The following is a 22,074-nucleotide window of genomic DNA, read 5'->3' as shown; positions in this document are numbered from 1 at the left end:
TAGTGACATATACTCATATATCTTATGATGGTAAAGGCAACACTATAGGATCCCCAAACTCACTGTAAGCTGAAGTGCTGGGGGAAGATGTTAGGAAGTGGAGGCTTTCTGTGGTTCACTGCAGTAATGAGGGAGGATTGAAGCTGCGTGGCAAGAGGGAGGAGGCATTCTATGCAGGGAGGCAGTACAGTCACTGGTTGAGGCTTGATGAGCCCTGGTGGAGATTAATCTAAGGGAGTAGCAGGAGTCATAGCTAAGGAGGAAGATGGGCCAGAAGTGGGGAATGTAATAAAGAAAAAATCCTCCTGGTAGAACGAAAAGTTTGAAGATTTCAGTATCATGTTTTCACATTTATTCTCTGTACCCTTCTCTGACAAGCAGAATAATGCCTCCTTTCACATCCCTAAAGATATCAACTTTCTAATGTCTGGAATCTGAGAATATCTTCCTCCATATAGTGACATGTGAAAGAGGAAGGTATAGATGGTAGGCTAAATAATAGTCCTCAAAGATATCCATGTTCTCATTACTGGAACCTATGAATTTACCTTATGTGGCAAATGGATTTTTCAGCTGAAAATTAAGGATATTGAGAAGCAGAAATTATTCCAGGTTGTCCAGATGAACCCTAAATGCAATTACAAGGGTCCTTATTAGAAGGAGGGAGAGGGAGATTTCAGGCAGAAGAGAAAGAGGCTATGTGATAGAAGCAGAGTCACAGAGAGAAGATACTAAACTACTGATTTTGCATGCACAGGAAGGAGACATAAGCCAGGAAATGCAAGAAATGCAGCTCTAGACACTATAAAAGGCAAGGAGATGAATTTACTTTAGAGCCTTCGGTGGTGGGACAGGGAGGGGGGGAGCATAGCCCTGCCAACACGTTGCTTTAGCCCCATAAGATGCATTTCACATTGTAGCCTCAAGAACTGTAAGAGAATACATTTTGTGTGCGTGTAGGCCATCACTTTTGTCATAATTCAGCCACAGAAAATCAATCTACGCAGGCATTAGGTGCTGATGAAGTTGTTGGAAAGCCTGGGACTGAGCTCCAGGGGCCTCTAGAATCATCAGCCTCACACTGCTATCAGAACACAAGAGGCCATGCTATCAGAACACGAGGCCACTACCATAACTAATCCAGTTGCCAGGAAACTCCTGTGCATGACAGCCTCAAATTTGGTAAATGGTCATGGGACTTTGTATTCCGGCCATCACCTCTGCCACAACTGCCTGACACGTAGAAAGCTGAAAAGTGGACACAGGAATCTGCTACAGAAAAGCCTCTTCCTCTGCATCAAGACTGCTTGCTGGTGGGAGGAGAGAAACTAATATGAATCAAGAAGGTGTTCTTGGCTTCATTTTCACCTTCCAGATATCTTGGTAGTTTTACAGAAGAGAACGGAAAGTGGTTTTTAGCTTTCCAAGTCCTGCAGTGGTAAAAAGTTATCCTATCTAATAAAAGAGTAATAGCCAAATTGACCATACCTCCACTACACCCACAAGCCATGCCCACCAGCCAATCAGGAGCAAGTATGCAAATTAATCCAACCGAGATGGCTGCAGACACAGAGAGAGTAGGAGGCTTGGGTTTCCCCGGCAATGGAGGAAGCCAAGCTTTCTACCTGCCCTGGCCTGCCTTGGCCTCTGCTTAAGGCTACAAAGTTTCAATTATAGAAGATAAATAAATCCTAACAAAAATGGCTGCAGCCACAGAGCAAGCAGGAGGCTTGGCTCTGCTCAAGGCTACAAAGTTTCAATTATAGAAGATAAATAAATCCCAGATACAAGGGCCTCCGCTTGGGTCGCCGGGGGGCGTGGCCGGCCTGCAAACCACCACAGGCCCCTCACCCAGGCCGCCCCACGCCCCAAGGGAACCCCCACTCTGATCCGGGACACCCTTCAGGGCAAACCAGCCAGCCCCCACCCGTGCACCAGGCCTCTATCCTATCTAATCCTCCTATCTAATAAAAGAGTAATATGCAAATTGACTGTCACTCCAACACACAAGATGGCTGCCCCCATGTGGTCAAAGATGGCTGCCTCCATGTGGACACAAGATGGCTGCCACAAGATGGCCAGCAGGGGAGGGCAGTTGGAAGGGACCAGGCCTGCAAGGGAGGGCAAGTTGGGGGCGATCAAGCCTGCAGGGGAGGGCAGTTAGGGGTGACCTGGCCTGCAGGGGAAGGCAGTTAGGGGTGATCAGGTCTGCAGGGGAGGGCAGTTAGGGGCAAACAGGCTGGCAGGGGAGTGGTTAGGGGGTGATCAGGCTGGCAGGCAGAAGCAGTTAGGGGCAATCAGGAAGGCAGGCAGGTGAGCAGTTGGGAGCCAGCAGTCCTGGATTGTGAGAGGGATGTCCGACTGCCCGTTTAGGCCCGATCCTGGTAGGATCGGGCCTAAACGGGCAGTCGGACATCCCTCGAGGGGTCCCAGATTGGAGAGGGTGCAGGCTGGGCTGAGGGACACACACCCCTTGCATGAATTTTGTGCACCAGGCCTCTAGTTCTATAATTAGAGTGGAATAGAAGATGAGCAGAAAAATCCACAGAATTCAACACTGAAAGTTTGAGGTTATTTATATGACCATTCTAGGTTTCATCATTTTCTGTTTTTATAGACCTTTCTAAGAAATATGAATTAAGAAAAGTAAGTCAGTTAATGTAGCAACATGGATAGAATACCAATTTTATGACGAACATCATATGTAATCATGGTGGAGAGATACTAAATAAAGAAAAGACTTGGCCTCCGTTCTTACAGAGAGCACATGCTTAATGCAAAGCAAAACTGGTACCGGCATGTGGTTAATACTGGATAAATTATGTTTGGAAGTTCTGAGTGATAAAAATAAGTTGGAAGTGAATTCTTCATATAGAAGGAGAGTTTTGAGTCTGTTTTTTGAGGAGAGTAGAAAATGCATTTCAGGATGGTGGAGAACATAGCTTATCTGCTGGATGGAGGAGGGAATCTGAGTGATTCTAGGTGGATGGTACAGAAGTTATGGGAATGAAACTGCTAAGATTTATGAAGTTGCTAAGTAGCCAAGATTTATGAGGAACTGGGTTTTCGTAGTGAAATTATTATGACTTAGTAAAGTCATTGGAATAAGCTCTGAGAAAGGAAGTTAGGAAACAATACTTGCAAAATTCATTTCAGGATGCTGAAGTGCCATCCAAAGGGCAAAAGGCAAAACTCTGACATCAACTGCTAATGAGGTTTGACTGGAAAGAGACCATGCTGCAGATATATAAATAGCTCTTTTTCTTGTTTTTTAAAAGTAAAAATCATATATAGAGGTGGTTAAAAGGTAGTATAGATGTTTAAAATTAAGAGTAAAAGCCTCATACTCCACCTCTGGACCATTTCAGAAGGGCTCTATTAACTTGCTCATATATCCTTTTGGAAAGCATTTTTTTCTGACATAAAGACATATATTAATGTACACAAATGGGATCATAGTGTATGCCCAGTACCTGACCTGCCCATTTAGATCTTTTCATACCAGCACATTTAGATCTAACCTATCCTTGGTAATAGCCCCAAAGTATATCTCATCGTACAGATTTCCCATGATATCTGAATCAATCTACTGCTGCAGGATTTTATGTTGGTTGCTATCTGCGCCCGTTTACCTCTCTGAGCTTTATTCTTCTCCCACTTGCTCATTCTGCTCCAGCCACACTAGCTTTCTACATATTCTTTCAACACATCAGTTGTAGTCCTGCTTTTGCACAATCATTCCTCTGCCTACAATGTTCTTCCTTTAGATATTGACTTGCTCCTCCTTCACATCTTATCTCACATTTCATCTTCTCGGTAAAACCATCTTTGATCATACTATTTAATATTGTAATCCCATCCCACTCCCAATCTAGTTCTTTTTTGAATCTTTCTCTATTGAGCATTACATTCTCTAAAATATTATATATAATTTATTTGTCTCTTTTTTTCACTAACACATCAGTTTCATAAGGATAGTATATTTTTGTTACTAATACCTTTATGAGGAAAGAATTACTAGATATCTCATGTACAGACAAGAATATAAGGTTAAATAAAATCTTATTCTTCATCAATATTATTTAATTATTTAATCACATCCTCACTTCAGATATCTCCTTTTTATACTCAAATATCCCCTAAACTTTTTCCTTAGTAAATGTCACTTTATTATACAGAGTGGAGCAAATGTAAGTTTTCAGTTGCTCATATGGAAAATAATACAATAATTAATCCTACCTTATAATAGACAAATATGCAAATTGACCGCACCTTCGCTATGCCCAAGCCATGCCCACCAACCAAGCCACAAGCCACGCCCACCAACAAACCGTTGCAGGGACGTTGGGGTGTGGCAGAGCCCAAGGCCGGGAAAGCCTCGGGCGGAGGCTTTCCCGGCCTTGGGCACCAGCGGGGGTCGGCTCCTACGATCCATAGCAGGGAGGCTGGGGTGCAGCAAAGCCAAGGCCTCAGCCCGGGGCCAAGCCCTGACCCTGAAAGAAGGCAGAAGGCGGTGGCCACAGCCAAGGCCTGGGTCCCCGGTGCCAGCAGAAAACTGGTGCAGGCAGCCAGGTAAATAAAGGTCTATTGCACGAATCTTCGTGCAAACGGGCTACTAGTAAATAATAAAACAAGAATAAACTCTGTATGTTGTATACTCCCAACTGCAAACCTACTTTTCCCCCACCCTGTACATTTCTTTTAAAAGCATAATCATAGACGTCAATTAGGGGGGAGGGGAAAGGAGGCATATGTAATACTTTAAACAATAAAGAATGTAAATTTTAGCCGAAACCGGTTTGGCTCAGTGGATAGAGCGTCGGTCTGCGGACTGAAGGGTCCCAGGTTCGATTCCGGACTGAAGGGCATGTACATTGGTTGCGGGCACGTCCCCAGTGGGGGATGTGCAGGAGGCAGCTGGTCGATGTTTCTCTCTCATCGATGTTTCTGACTCTCTATCCCTCTCCCTTCCTCTCTGTAAAAAATCAATAAAATATATTTTTTAAAAAAAGAATTTAAATTAAAAAAAATAAAATTAAAAATAAATAAATAAAAGCATAATCATAATACCTGGTAAACACCAGTTTTTTAAAAATCTGTATTAGTCAAACAAATAAATCACATATATATATATATATATATATATATATATATATATATATATATATATATCTTGCTCCAATAAAAGGATAAAAGTAATATAACCCTACACATTGATAATTATCTTTTAACTGCATTTTTAGGTAAAATGTGGGCCTAGTGAAAGAAAATAATTTGAAAAGAAGTTCTAATTGTTAGTGAAATTGTTATGTGTAAAATAGTCTGCATTTTCTGCACCCAAAATGGAAATAGTAATTTAAATGGTATAGGTGATAACAACTTTCAGTAGATAGTGTTGTTTCAGTATTCAGTAAATAATAATTTTACTGAACATAAGCAATATGACTGCAATAAACATTTGTTTCACTTCATTTTTTTAGAGTTACAAAATTTGCCACAAATTTCATCAGCTACTGTGGAATGACATAGCAGAATACATCAAGAAAACCTCTAACTCTTTTGATAATAAGTGTTATCAGTGCTTTTAGATTCCCCTCCTTCATGGAAACATTTAATGTTATTAATACAGAAAAACTTAGATTGAATTTTTTGTTGTCTCATATAGTTTGTGAAGCCACAACATAAAAATAACTTTTTATTTTTCAAATTGCTGATAATTTCAAGCAATTTGAAAAATAATTAGGAGACCAAACATACAAACAGCTTGATATCTTATAAAGTATGCAAGTGAATTAGATATGTCCACTTTAGAAGCACAGGTATGGAAGGCTTATTTCATAGCTTTAACTAGAATTATGGGATACAGATAGGAATGTAACATAATTGCAGAGGTGTAGCATTTTCTGAAGACAAAATTTATCAGGAAATTTATCATTCAATATCAGGGTGCAAAGAAGTTATAATGTGTTGTGGTACTGTCCCTCATTACCCATCACACCAAAAGGGCACAAAATCCAGGAAATCAGTTAGACATGCACTAGAGGCATTCACAATCAGTATCTAAGAGAGCCAATTGATTTTTATGAGTTAGTGAATATTTCATTATCTAGTATCTATGAAGTTTAAATTAAACAATCCTCTTACAAATAACCACAAACATGTGATTTATATTTTTATAGTAGTTGAAAAAATAATGAACTTGTACTGGTTAGCTATTTTTCATTTTACTCTATGCTCTACATTTTCACACTTAAAAGTTGCTTAATTGTTTGTAATTTGTGCTGGCTTGAGAATTTTTTCCATATTTGATGTATGCATAATTCTTTAGTACTGTTAGTTGTTGAATGGGAACTTAATTATAAAACAAATTCAGTTATTTACTATATATGGCCACTAAACAACCCTACTATTATTCTGTTAAAGCCCCTCGTCAGTTTTTCTCAATACTGAATTCTACTGAACAGTGTAAACTCATAATTTTGCATGACTTTTATGCAGTTAAAATCTCAGTGAAATTATGTATGTATTTGTTTGCCCCACAATTATATAGCATCTACTCTGTACCAGGTAACATGCTAAGGACTGAGAGGACAACATGAATAAGATACCTCCCCCTCACTGAGTATGATAGGCTGAATAATTGTCCCCTAGGATGTTCATGTGAATATTGCCATATGTGGCAAAAACTTTGTAGATTTGATCAGGTTAAGGTTCTTGAGATTATTTTAGGATTATACTGGAGTATTGAGATGGACCCAAATGCAATTACATGTATCCTTATAAATGAAGGTACAGGGAGATTTGACAGAGACAGGAGAGAAAGCAGTGGGGCAACAGAGGCAGATTAGAATGGTGTGGCTCCAAGCCAGAGCATACTGCAATCTTCAGAAGGTGGGGGAAGCAAGGGAAAAATTCACCCCCTGCCAATATGGACGGAGCCCAGCCCTTCCAACCCCTTGATTTTGGCCCAGTGATACTGATTTGGTCTTCTGGACCAGATCTGTGAGACAGTAAATGTGTGTTGTTTCCAGTCACCACGTTTGTAGTAATCTGTTACGGCAGTCATAGGCACTGAATACTCTGAGGTACTAGACATTTAGTGAAAGAAACAAACACAAAGCAAGTAATTATGGTTCAGTGAAAGCCCTATCGAAAGGGTGTGGGAAAGGAAGTGAGGGTACAGGGGTGGAGCATTAATTCTGGCAGATCATATTTATAATGCTACTTAGAGGATCTGAATTTAGGCTTAAAGTAAAAATAACAGTTTTTCAGCCTGGGCGGCATGGCTCAGTGGTTGAGTGTTGACCTATGAACCAGGAGATCACGGTTCGATTCTGGGGTTGTGGGCTCGATCCCCAGATGGGGGCATGCAGGAAGCATCCAGTCAGTTGCTACATCATTGATGTTTCTATCTCTCTCTCCCACTCCCTTCCTTTCTGAAATCAATGAAAATATATATTTTTTAAAAAATAACAGTTTTCCAAGCAAGGAAGATAATGCAAAACTGCAAAAATAAAAAAAGGGTGGTGAGTTTTATAATACAAAGCTGTATTTTGAAATGTATATTTTATTTTAGGAAATAGTAACCCCTAAAACAATTTTGTTAGATTTTTAAAAATTTGATTAGTCCTATTTATCAAAAATGAGTATAAATTTTTTTAAAAAGGAGTGCAGGGCTATGAAGCATTCTTGGAAAGAGTGATATACACACTATGAATAGATAAAGGAATATCCCATTGTAACAAAAGTATAAAGAATAATTATTATCTCTTGTCATTGCCAGAAGCTGAGGATTTTGGAGAAGTTATTATAAGGAAATTTTGATTAAAGCATCTCAACAGTACCCTAGCTTAATGAGCTAGGGATAGATTATTTATTCTATTTATACAAATAATTATCAGCCTCTTAGATTGTAGTAGAAATAGACAACACTTTCAATAAAAATATTTTTCTTTTCCATTTTATTTGGATTATAAGAATTTTGCCTAGAAATTTTTGGCCAAGAAAAAATAGAAAGAGGTAATTTCTCTGTGTTCTTTTGTCAAAATTAAACACTAGAAGTATTGAGGATGACTGGACAAAGCATATGATACTGTGTTGGGTAATCCCTAGAAATTTTGTAGACTGGACAGAATTTGAATGAGTTTTAAAATCTATTTTCAAAGTTGATTTAAGTACCTGAAAGAGAGAATAGTAAAGAAAAGATGTTATAAATGAGATGGAGATTTACTATGATGTGAATCAGGTATCAGTGATTTGGCTGTGAGAACAAAGAGGAGGAAACAAATAAATCATAAAGGACAGTTGGTTTATCCAGGACCTACAAGAAAAGTAAAAGTAAAAGGCAGCTGTTGATTTTGTTTCATTTTCCATAGCCAAGAAATTGGATTAGCTAATTACTAGATACTGAGAATTTTATTCCCATACCCTTCACAGCATTATCAAACATTTCAATTTTATAGGTAAAAAAGCCAAATAATGGCATTTCACAAAGCACTAAGGGATAAAATTTGTAAATGATGTTTTAGCCATATTCACTTGGTTTCCTGTGGAAGCCCAACATTTACTCCCCTCCTCAGCATCTCCGGCTCACCTGAGAGCCATGTAGCTCTCAAGCCCTCCCCGAGTCTCTCCTGCTTCTGGCCAAACACTTGGTAAATGGAGCCATGCCTATACTTCCAGTTAAAAATAGGTTTGTAAACTCAGCCAGTCAGGGAGGTCTCACCTCGTGTATTATTTTGGCAGAGGATTTTATGAGATAATTGCCTCCAAAACCAGTCTAGAAATCATTGCTCTATATGCAAATAGCATGGAACTGAAAGAGGTGTTAGAAGTCATTTACACAGATGGCAATATTCTGTTTGTTTCTTTGTTTTTCATCAATTCTGTTGATAAAACTCTAAAATATTTTATTCATATCCACCAAATAATGCTTAAATAATGGATGGCACATAGTTTAGGAAATCATCTCATTATTCCTATGAGCATAGTTTCTTTCTCTTCCCCCCGCCCCCCTATATATCATTTGGATAATAACCTCTAGGAACAATACACATGTTAATATTTAGTTATAGAAAGATTCATTTTAAATATTTTACAATTTCTACTTTTCATTTTACTGCAAAACAAAATATTTCTGCGACTATTCTAAAAATATATTTCTTGCTCAGTTTTATAATCAAATATGCAAGAATTTTGTGTTCATTAGTAATACCATTCATTTATATAGAAATATACCTTTCCATTAATTTTCAAGGATTTTTCATATGTTGTATTCATTGGCTACCCTGTTAACAAAAATATTGTCTTATTCCATCTTTATATCTCTGGCTTCTATCCATGCCAGCCTAATCCTGGACATTTCAGTCATTCCCAAATTATTTGGTCTGCTAGTCTCTAGACAAGAAATTACTTCTGTTTGTCTCCATTTGACAATAATAGGGAAACTAGGCTGAAAAGTAACTACCATTTAATCAGCCAGTATACCAATGTGAATTTTACAAAAATCACAGTTTTGGGATACTATGCTAATTTACTAGTATATAGATTTACAACAGATCTTATCCTTGCCCCAACCTAACAGATGTAAAAGAAACAGTAGAATATCTGCATCAATGCTTTTTTCTTTTTTTAAGTATAAGCAGTAAGATTGTCTTTTGCTATTCCTGTAGCTTTTTTTGTGCCGTTGGAAGAAGGAAAATACAGTTTTTATTATTCTAGGAAGAAAACAATATGCTGTGGTAATTAGCTATAAGACTTTGCTAAGATTGTGACTATTTGACACTAGGTAATCAGGTAGTCACCTTAGGAGAGTAAAGATTTTGATTGACTCAAGATAATATACCTACTGCAACCATCTGAAATTCAAAAAGAAGCCCACTCTGTAAAGGCAGGCTAAAAACCATTTGAAAATAGACTAGGGAATTCAGAGGTTGATCTGAGCCTTTGGTAATCTGTAGAATAGGATCTCCCCTCCACACACACACACACACACACACACACACACACACACACTTTTTTTGCTACTTTCACAGATCAGATGAACACTCACATGATTTTTATTTTATTTTATTTTTTGTAGAAGAAGTTGCCTCCTGTCACAGTGTGGAACAGATCAGTCTTTTTTGACATGGTAGACATTTCCTATTCTACTCCCTATTACAACCTAATTCCAAAGTCAACATTCCCCTTCTGCCTCATAATAAAAGCTATCACATAGTTGCGTTTACTGTACTTTTAGAAACTGTAACTTTACCTGCTTTCAGTCAGATCCTCTTAATATTAATAGTCCATTTTCCTCCAGATTTCATTTTACTTAGTTACTCTTCATAATAGAACTGTCTCTAATTTTTAAAGCATAATTGAAAGAAAGTAAGTAAACCTAACCAAGCTCAAGCCATTTCATGTTTAATATTCTGTAAGGGAAATCCATTTTGGATCTACATGTTCTACTGACATCACATTTTCCACTCTTCCATTTGGAACTACAATATGGTTTATTTCTTGAAGTTTTGCTTCAACAAGTGTAATTTTGTCATTGCATAACATGAGTTTTTAGTACTGTACAGTTACATTTCTTTTGGTCTTTCAGCAAGTACTTCTATCCAGAAAGCAGCTTGTGATCTATTTCTTTTTTTTGTTAACTTTTATTTTTATACTAGAGGCCCAGTGCATGATTGAATCATGCACGTGTAGGGTCCCCTACACGCTTTCGCTTTTTGCGGTGGAGCTGGGTGCCTGTCCGCTGGTGCCGGAGCAGACAGGCACCCAGCTCCCCCACTTTTGATGGTCCGCGGCCGCTGAGGGGGGCTACCCTGCTGTTGAGAGGCGCAGGGGGCGGCCTCTCAACGGCCGCTGAGGGGGGCTGCCGCGGACACCTGGCTACCCTGCCGTTGAGAGGCGCAGCTGGGTGTCCGCAGCAGGCCCCCTCAGCGGCCGCGGATCTGGCCGTTGAGAGGCACAGGGGGCGGGACTCCCGCCCCCTGCGCCTCTCAACAGCAGGGTAACCCCCCTCAGTGGCAGCGGATCTGTGCCTCTCAATGGCTGGATAGGCCACCCCGAGTCCCGCCCCCCAGCCTCCCGCTGCCCAATCGTGGGCGTAGCGGAGTGATGGTAATTTACATGTTACTCTATTATTAGATAGGATATATTTTAAAATATATTTTCATTGATTTCAGAGAGGAAGGAAGAGGGAGAGAGAGATAAAACAACAATGATGAGAGAGAATCATTGATCCGCTGCCTCCTGCACGGCCCCCACTGGGGATCGAGCCTGCAACCTGGGCATGAGCCCTTGACTGGAATCAAACCCAGGACCCTTTAGTCCACAGTCCGATGCTATCCACTGAGTCAAACTGGCTAGGGCTATGACCTATTTCTATTTTTTTATTTTTTATTTTTTTTGAGGGTAGAGAAAGCGAACCCACTTCTTTTTTTTAAAAATATATTTTATTGATTTTTTACAGAGAGGAAGGGAGAGGAAGAGGGATAGTTAGAAACATTGATGAGAGAGAAACACTGATTCAGCTGCCTCCTGCACACTCCCCACTGGGGATGTGCCCGCAACCAAGGTACATGCCCTTGACCGGAATCGAACCCGGGACCCCTCAGTCCGCAGGCCGACGCTCTATCCACTGAGCCAAACTGGTTTCGGCTGTGACCTATTTCTTAAAGAATGTAGAAAGAAATAGAAAATCTAGAGAAGCATATTAAGCATCCCATGAAAGTTTGAAACTAGCAAGCCCCTTTCTTAATTGCTTTCCTTCATTCTTAGGTGATTGGTAAAGAACTCTTATTCCTGTTCCATGGATATTTATTTCACAATTAAGAATACACTGTATATTTTTAAATTAGTAGTTTTTAAAAATACTTAATGACATAACAATAAAAAAACAAAATATAGCTTAAAAATGCTATTCAGAGGAAAAGTTATACCTTTTTTATTTGTCTTGCTTATAGATATATAAATAATATAAAGTAAAATTCATGATTCTTAGGTGTATAGTTTGATGAATTTTGGCAAACATTACAATCAAGCAAGGAAATATTTTCACCATCTCAAAAAGATTTTTCACGCCTGTTTTTAGTCAGTCCATTCTTCCACACTCAGCTCTAGCAACCACTGATCTGTTTCAATAGTTTTGTTTTTTTCCCCAGAATGTCACATAAAATCATACAATATGTAGCCATTCTGAGTCACTTCTTTCATGTAGCAGCATGCTCTTGAGATTCTTCCATGTAGACATGTGTCAGCATTTCATTGCTTCTAATGAGTAGTACTATGTGTGTGGATGTATCATGTTTGTTTATCCATTCACCTTATAAATTCTTTCACTATTAATAATTATTATTATAAAAATTTAGCTATTTTAAAGTACTTACTATGTGTCAGGTACTATGGTAGACTTTTAACATAACTTAAATGATTTAATGCTGCAAATAATAACATAGTATTTTTTAAACAATAGATCCAGACTAGATTAAAATCCTTTCTCCTCCTCTTATTAGTTTTATAGGCTTGACCACCTCTAGGTTTACACAACTATGCAAAGGAGATGATAATGATAATACCTCATAGGGCTGTTGTGAAGATTAAATGGGTTTATATCTATAAGCACTTTTAACAGTGTCTGGCTGTTAGTGTCTAGTAAATGTCAGTTATATTTTGATGCATACTTTTAAACAGCCAAATAAAGTAGGAGTTAGTATCCCCAATTTAAAGAGGAAATGGGCTCAGAAAAGTTCGGACTTCCTCAAACTCACGTGATCACCAAAGTGACAGATCCATAATTTTAACCCAGTCTTATTTGTCTTCAAACTTGGTACACACTGCATGAAAAAGACTACTTATTATTAAATTAAAACCACTGAATCTCTCTCTGACAATGTGGCAAACTAGATAATCCGAGGTATCCTTTCACTGAAATACAACTAAGTCCTGCACAAATTACAAATTTTTTTTTTCTAGTGCACACAAACCTGAATTTGAAGTTACTGGAATTCTTTCAGGCCAAGCAACAAGCTGAAGCCAAAGCAGGCACCTTGCTATGAGAGTAGATGACCTGAAGGGTAGGGCCGCCCTGAGAGAGAAATGCTGCTCCAGCACAGCCATTGGAAGACTGACTGCCTTAGGCCTCGAGGACCCTGAGTAGCGCCCCTGACTCAGTGGGGAAAAGCACGCAAATCCTTTTCAGAAGAAAGGCCTCAGGTTTTTCAAGAACACGTTATTTTAATATTATTGAACTTTTCTGGCAAAGTAAATAAGAAAATATTCCCAACTAATTCTTTAAGGCTAAGGTTAAGTTTGATTCCAGAACCAAAAAAAGCAAGAGTTTGACAAAAAAAAAAAAAAAATACAGACCAATTTTATTCCTGAGCATAGGTACAAAAATCCTGGACAGTATTAGAAAACTATATCTAGCAATGTATTTTTTAAGCATATATATATATATATATATATATATATATATATATATATATATGATGAAAAAGCATTCAAATACAGTTCAGTATGATGTCCCAAGGACCTAGGTTATTTGAAAATGAACTGTCTCTACCTCAGCCTCACAGTACAGCATGGACATTTGGGTACAATACTCTAGATGACTTTGAAGATGTGTGCTGTCTTGCTGTAGTTTTCTAACCAAAGTATTCCATAGAAGTAGACTTGGGCAAGCTGGTTTTCTTTGTTTTAAAGAGTCTCTTTGAAGCAGAAAATTAAACTCTTCTTAAAAGGTTTTGCTGTTAACTAAAGAGTTCCATTTCTATTTGTCAGACAATGCTCTGACACATGAAAAAAACAAGCAAATCGATTATGTAAATAGGTAGACAGCTTATGAAACACAGACCAATGACCCTTGGAGCTCAGAGGATCAGTGTTGTAAAACATGGATACTTCCTGACAGCTTGCACATGGGCTCTGTTGTTCCGCAGGAAATCCGTATATATTGACTCAACATTTAAACTATATGCAGAGATAACATTCATAACAATTTAGGAGTGAGCTCACATTCTAAGGTATTGTAAATGAATATTTATCCTAACAGTCATTATATAGGTATATAGGAGTTGTGTGGCCACTAAACATTTTCTTCTCTGTTGAAATAAAATCCTAAAAGGAGAGAATAAAACTAAACTTTATTGGCACAATTGTTACTAATAAAAGGCAGCCATAGACATCTCTCTGAAAGACATTTGACTGAACATGTATAATTATCACTTATCCCACCACAAGGATAATACAGCAAAGCAGCAGCAGCAGCAGCAGCAGCAGAGTTTATATTTGAACATCTCAGAGTACCCATTTTTGTATTTTCCACTACTTCAGGATGGACAGTACCATATGGCTTCCACATAAGTGGACCTGTTACTAATAAACGAGGACTGATGTGTAATTACGTTTTCAGTGATTCATCTGTGAAACACCCTGGGTTATTTTACATGGAAGCATCTGGTTCACATGTGTACAGTGGTTATTCTGTGGTGATTGACAACTGTATTCCTCTAATAAAGTCCCAATTGCACAGATGTGAGCTCTTGCCTTCTTATACAGACAAAATCTGCATTTGAAAAATCCTTACCTCGATCCCATATATGAACATCTCAATTTCCTACACATGCGCACACACACAACACTTTCACTATAATATAAGCATTTCATGCAGTGTATTTCAATTGTTGAACAGATGTATGTCGGCGTCTTTATCTCTTTTTATGTTTGTTTATACCATGACATCTGTTTTAGATTGTAAGCTCAAAGAGGGCAGTGACCATGTCAATTTAATATTATGCAGACAGTGTCCAGTGGAGCATAATTCACTTTCAAATGCTTGCTAAGTATTGTCAGTCAAGGTGGTGATGTTAATGACTTCAAGGAAAAATAGAGCTTATAATCTAACTTTAAGCACATTTTTCACTTTAAGAAACATTTGCTGTAAATGGCCCTGCTTTCAATTTCACACGTTATAATTACCCAGGGAACACATCAAGCTGTGTTGTTTTGAACAGAATTAGTTTACTTTATGTTAGAATAATTCTCTAATGATGTGTGGTGTGAGATCTCCAAGAGGCAGAGTTCAGGCCCTGGCCAGGTATCTCCATTTGTTAGAGTGTCTTCCCATACACCACAGTTGTGGATTTGATCCCCTGTCAGGGCACATACAAGAATTAATCAATGAATGCATAATTAAATGAAACAACAAATCTCTCTCTCTCTCTCTCTCTCTCTCTCTCTCTCTCTCTCTCTCCCCCCCGCCCGCCCCCAAATCAAGTTTTAAATAAAGAGGCAGAATTCAAGGCAAATTTCATGAGGGATGTAGCATTTTAGCTGAGCCTTCAAATGTAGGTAGGTTTGGGGCAGGTAATAATGAAGGGAAAGACATTTGAGGCAAAGGAGAAATGGGAAAGTAGCCATGCCTTGGCCATTTATAAATTGTGAGACCTTAAGTGAGTGAGTCATTCAAATATCTAAGGTTTTGGTTTCTCATCTGGAAAATAGAGACCGTAACAGGACATAGGGTTATTGTGACAATTACATGAATAAGGAGCTTAACACAGTACCTGGAGTAAGGAGAACATTCAATAATGTTTCTATTACTCTGAGTGATAGATTAGCAACTTTGAATAGACTTTCAACAGAATTTTGATTGAATTAAAAAAAAACCATATACTAAAATATCAACAGGTGAATGGACAGGATAATTTTTATTTTACTTTTTCTGTTATTATAAAGTTTTTGAATTTTTTGTAATATGCATATACTACTTCATATACCAAAAAACAAATGATTTTGTTATTCCTTGCATTCACTAGGATTTATATAGGATTTAGAATTTCTGTATTTGAAACCTAGTCTTCTTCTTAAGAAGCAAGTATGGAAATTCATTATTTCTTTTAACCAAATGTTTATCTTAAGTAGTAACTATTTCATCCTAAGGAACATTTCAACACCCAAAGTAAGTTAAGAAGAGAAGATAATAACAGAACATGTAGTTTCATAACTTTGGATGAAACCTAAAAGTTTAACTGTTCTCTTCTATTCTGAAAACACTAGAATTTTGGACCTAGAAGGGCCATTCCAATGTGGAAATAGCCTTTTAACCACACCCCACCTAAATGTTAGATGCAGTATTTTTGGATTGGATTTATCTGGGTATCTAATAGGGTCTATCATTATTTTAATAAAATTCCCATGAATATAAATAAATATTCCCTTAATATTATCTTCTGATACAGCAATAAATTTCATTTTCTTTATGAAAAAAGTTGCTTAAGGAACAAAAACAATTATTATTAAGGGTAAGAATTACTTTTATTTATTTACTTTTAAGAATTTCTTTTTTTATAAGTCCTTTTCATTTATTTTTTTAATTTATCTTTTATTGTCTAAAGTATTACAGATTGACCCCCTCCAACCCAGACCTGCTCCCCTCCCTTCACCACACCACTGTCTTGTGTCCTTGGGTTATGCATATATGCGTATAAATCGGTTGGTTAATCACTTCCCACCCCCATCCCACCCCCTCTCAATCTTTCCTCTGAGATTCATCAGTCACTTTTTAATTGTTAATAGCTAAGTGTCTCTTCAAGAGTTATGGGAACTTACCCTGAAAACATCAAGTAGGATTTTGGGTAGACTGATATTCAGCAAATCAAAAGGGGAGGTGATAGGAAGTCTACAACACAGATGATACTGATGACAAGTTTGCTGCTTTGTGAGCAGAGGTGAACACTAAGAATAAAGTCCACTAGCAAGGACTAAATTATTGGAAAAACCTGTAAATTGAAGTAGAAACGGTTCTCTTACTATAAAGCAAAAGACAGTAAAACTTTAAAAAGAAAAAAGAGGAGGGGAGGGAGAAGAAGCCTAATAAAGCAGAGTATTCATTTGTTAGGAAAATACATTATTATTTATTTATTTTCAGGCAAAAAAAAACAAAAATTACCAGTGGAAAAAATTCACCAAATATTTCCCTGAAGAGAAAAAAGTAGGTGTTTTTTAAGTGCTAGAAAAGTTAACTTGTGGTTATGCTAATTAAGGATCAAAACTAGATTCTGAATAGGACAGAATGAGTCCATACACCCATACATACAATCGGTGTGTTGTTGTTTTTAAGTTACATTTATTGGTTCAAAATAAGTCTGAGCACTTGGTTAGGTTCAGTTTGTGTCTGGTGTACCAAAGTCACTCAAAGTGACCAGGACATACAGGTCAGGACAGACTACAATAATCTACAGGTCCTGTGCAAAATGAAAACTCATAACATTTTTGTTCAAAATCCTTAAGCCTTTCAAAATAGGGATAGCAGAACATTAAACCAGGGATAAGGCCCTTCTAAGCGTGTGGCTTTTTTTTTCCAGGCTAGTAAATATTATATTCATGGGAAAACATGCTGGCCGGGCAGGATGATGGACTTTTCAGAATTTATAAAAAGTCTGAAAATAAATATTTATTATTTATAAAAATGATTAAGCTTCTATTTTGGTTGTGGGAAGAACTCTAAATTTACTCTGTTGACTTACCAGGGATATAAAAACTGTAGAAAAATTATCTCTATTTATTGAATGCAGTTTATTGAACACCTGTTATGTACTAGGTACTAAGAACAAAAGGGTCTAAATCTATTTAAGCTCCTCTTGACTTCAGAAGAAGATGGGAATCATAAATGGAGCACCAGGAATCTATTTCCTTCAGACTTGTCACTTCAGAGGGGTCCTTTTGTCTTAGGCTAATTTTTTAAATTAAAAGGATCTCTGTGTTCTGGTTGTGCAGTGTCTACAGACTGCAAACAAAATTATACAGGGTTTTTCCAGGTCTGACTTTTTAATTGAAATACTTCAATTCTCTGTTTTACTAAGGAGAGAAATCAACTCGAGACATTTATGGCCAGAGAAAAATGTTTAATGTGTTTTGAGTTGACATTAAAAACTTATGCATGTATTAATTATACTTTTATTCTGTATTGTATCATTTTATTCTCCTGTGGACTATATTTTTAAATATTCAATTGCATGTCACAATAATTGTGTCCCTCTATGGTTATTTTAACATTGGCACTCCCAGAGGGTAGTAGTTGTCATACACCTTAGAATTCCAGTGAAGGTGATGTTGTCTGAACTTGGCTTGCTCAAGATAAGACAGAACACGCCCCAGGTCTAGTGGCAGCCAACCATGGTTAATTAATTGTATGCAGTCATGATTTATTTTTATTAACCTGTGCAGCTAAGTATGGGTGCAGGCTTTTTGAAATACTCATAATCTCAAAAGCATCATCAATGTTTGGGGATTTTAAAGTGGTTATTCTTTTAAATTAAAGAAGCTATTAGCAGGAGCTCTTTTGTAGTTTACATAATATTAGCAGCTAATATTAATAGTTTCCAAATGTTTTGTGAGAAGTTATAAGCATTTTCATGTTCAACACTTCGTTTAAGCTTTAGACTACCTCTGAGGCAGATATTATTATATCAGTTTTCCAGGAGAGAGAACATAAATCCAGTTAGGTTAAATGACTTGCCTAAGGTCACATAGCTATTAAGAAATAGACCGGGGTTCAAATCTATGTGTCCTGACTTCAAGCCCTTCTCTTTCAGCCACACCAAGCTGGGGTGGCTCCTTTGCCTTTGAAGTTAGAAATATTACTCAGTATTGCTGGGTTGACTTGACCTAGTCTTAATTGCCCCCAAAGGCACATTAATTGTGAATATTAACATATTTTATTTAGGTTCTATGGAGGACCACTGACAAGGTTTATACAAGTGTATAAGCTGTTCCTAAACTGCCCTTCTGATTGAGCTGTTTACCCTGCAGCTTGTTAAGTTTTTTTTAAACTGGTTTTTAAGACCAGTTAACAGTCGGTGACTATGCCTTTCATCCTAGGACTCAAAAAGAATATTTACATAAATAGAGAGGTCAGTTGATTGAGGTAGTAACTGCAGTACTGAAACTGAATAAAATTTAGTTACTAAATGAAGATATGTAGATTATAAGTGTAGATATGAAGATATGTGGATCAACAACTGCTAAAATGTGAAATCATTGTTAGTTATATACACACACTTATAATCAAATGACCACTAAAGGGAATTCCTGGGATTGGAACTTTCTACTATTGAGATTAAAACACATGTTAATAGGTAGAATTTAAGGGAGGCAAAGGGAAATGAAAATTGGGATAGAATAATTAAAGAAATTGCTTGAGAAACCATCCTGATCTTGGCATAAACATACTGAGAGAACAGAGCTTATTGTGTGTTTTTACCTTAATCATGAGTATTGTTGTTGTAGGACCTTGAATTTTTGTGACCCAGAATAGCAACAGATTAATTCTAAAACAGTTAAAGTAATTAAATTCCCTTCATCTTTCCTTATGTTCTAAAACCAATTCTGAAAGAGGAATTAACTTTTATTTTACTTATGTATCTCTTAATTTTATTTTACTCTATGTGGAAATTTTAAAAATAAAATTATCATGATTTTCTTTTTCTCTAGGCTTGATCCTCCACTACCAGAGACTTTGAAAAAGGAGCTCAGCTCAACTGACAACATGTCGTTAGAGACTCTGAAAAACAGTAGTTCCGGAGACCTCTTTGATGAGATTTAACTGTCCCAGAAAAGTGCTTTGATGTTCACTAGACTATGTTTTCTATTCATTTCTTTAAACCGAAAAAAGTGAAATTTCAACTCAGCAGCAGCTATTACTTCATCTTACGATTTAATTACATACACACTGAGCTGAAACCATTGTGCAAAATGGATTACGTGTGTATATGAAGATATGATTTGATGACAGTGGTACATTATTCTAAACTATTCATTCAGCATGCCTATAATTATATAAAATCTCACTTTTTGTTGCAAAGGACACATTTATCTTATTCAGTTCACACGTATTACATGTGGGAGCTGTCTAATATCCTGTCTAGGAAGATTTTGGAAATACGACAAATAAAATGTCTACAGGTTTGTGTGTTTTTTTAACTACTGTATTCAGAACAATTATGTTTGAACGTTTTAATTTGTGGAATGATGTATAAAACCTATTTTTAGTTTGTACACAAACTACCTTAAAATCTGATGATACAATTTCTGATGCATTGAATATTTCATATTCTTAATAAAATACGTTATTTAGCTTAACTTTTTCCTTTACTATACTAACAGGCCTTCATAAAGTGGTTACTGATACAAATGTACCCCTCTTTTTATTTTTTTAAAAAGCATGGAAATTATTGATAAAACATTAGTTTTACATGTATGGAACCTTCTTTGGTGACAAGGATCTTATATTCACATTTCATATTCACCTCAATGACATCTGTAACAACTTTTAAAAAAATTCAGTTTCTACTTCCTAATCTCTCATTTCATCTTCCTTCTCTCCAGTTGGATTTCCATTTCCTCCATGCTACTTAAAGTTAAGAGTGACCCCCATGTTGATAAATCTAAAAATTGGGCCATTCTCATATTACTAATCCTTTCAGCAACATTTGATAGTCAAACACTTCTCCTCAGTAAACATTCTCTTCATTTGACTTTTGCAATAATATATGCTATTTGTGTTCCTTCTTCTTCCTGGCCACTCATTTTTTTTTTTAGGCTTCTTGGCTGAGGTTTTTTTGTGTTTTTTTTTGCCTAAAAATCTTTAGCCTTCTTGTTTTATTACTTACATTATCTCCCTAGGTTATCTGTGGTTTTAAATATCATTTATATGCTGATATTTCCAAAATTAGAGTATTAAACTATAGTCACATATATTTATACAGGGTGAGGCAAAAGTAGGTTTAAGGTTGTTTGTGTGGAAAATAATACAATAATGGGATTGCGTTTCTGAAGGTTTTTTTCAGCTTAAAATTTATAATTCTTGGCCCTGGCATCCGATAGTATGGCTCAGGCTTCATTAGGGAAATTCATGAAAGAAAAGTCACATCTCCAGAAGAGATATATTATGTAATATTAAAAGGTCAAGAAACTACTTTAGAAAAGTTTTTCTTTTTTTAATGGTCTATCAGTCAAACTTATAAAACACTCCATCCTATCTGGCCAGTGTTGCTCAGTGATTGAGCGTCAACCTATGGACTAGGAGGTCATTGTTCAGTTCCCGATCAGGGCCTTTGCCCAGGTTGTGGGCTTAATCCCCAATTGGGGGCGTGCGGGAGGCAGCCATTCAATGATTCTCTCTCATCATTGAGTTTCTATCCATCTTTCCCTCTCCCTCTCTCTGAACTCAATAAAAAACATATTTTAAAATAAAGTAAAATATTTGACCCTGTTTTGGAGCTGAGCAGCTCTTTGTTGATTCAGTTTGATTCAACAAATGTTTATAAAGGATCAGGTAGGCACAAAACAGAACTGGGCCATGCAAAGAATTGAAGGATGAATCCATCCATTCACTAAATATTTGTTAAGCATTTGTGGCAGCCCCTGTTCTGGGCACTAGATGTGGCAGTGAATAATATGAGCATTCTGTTGCCATGGAGCTTATGTTCTAGTAAATGAAATTTGCTCTCAAAGAGTGGAGTATTGGGAGTGGGCTTAGGCCCAAAATCACTGTGTAATGAACTGTAATATCAAGAAGTGGTAAGATAAGTGCATAAAGGGAATAATAAGTGGAAAGTTATGGGTGAGGACCCTACAGAAGATAAAAGATCTAATTAAAAGGCTAAGAGAACTTGGAGTAGGTTGAAGAGAGTGTGTTGGCCAGGGGTGTTTAGGAGTGTGATATTAATTTATGTAATAAGGACATGACAATAATTGAGCTCCACCGTTCTGACTGGCACTTCCTCGGGAAGTTATGGACTCCCAGAAAACTTCAGGTCATAGGCCCGTCCTGGACAGCTGGGGATGGACAGTAAGCCCAGTCAAGGGCCCCTGGGTAGATACTGCCCAGAAGAGCCAGTTCACCCTCGTCCTTTTGTGTCTCATTCTTTCACTCAGCACTATTTGCAGAATTCATTTTTAATAAAATGAAGCTAACATCTAAGCTCATGTAAGGCCTCATGAATTTACCTATAAATCAGGAAATAAAAAAAATAGTTACTTTTTGTAAGAGTGATAGAACCACAAAAGAACTACATGCAT

General features: G+C 37.1%; 1 protein-coding gene across 1 annotated transcript in view; it reads left to right on the top strand.

The window, feature by feature from the left end:
• XRCC4 (X-ray repair cross complementing 4) overlaps positions 1-20,063 on the top strand; it is a 201,554-nt gene extending 181,491 nt beyond the window's left edge. Inside the window, exon 8 of the mRNA XM_079795368.1 lies at positions 19,486-20,063. Coding sequence (XP_079651494.1) covers positions 19,486-19,597 — 112 coding nt within the window. The 3' untranslated portion in view covers positions 19,598-20,063. The remainder of the gene's footprint in view (positions 1-19,485) is intronic.
• The last annotated feature ends 2,011 nt before the right edge of the window (positions 20,064-22,074 follow it).

The sequence above is a fragment of the Cnephaeus nilssonii genome (genome assembly GCF_951640355.1).
Source record: "Cnephaeus nilssonii genome assembly, chromosome: 2".
NCBI classification, from domain to species: Eukaryota; Metazoa; Chordata; class Mammalia; order Chiroptera; family Vespertilionidae; genus Cnephaeus; species Cnephaeus nilssonii.
The sequence above is the reverse complement of the archived record's forward strand: the minus strand, read 5'-3'. Positions and strand labels throughout refer to the sequence as shown.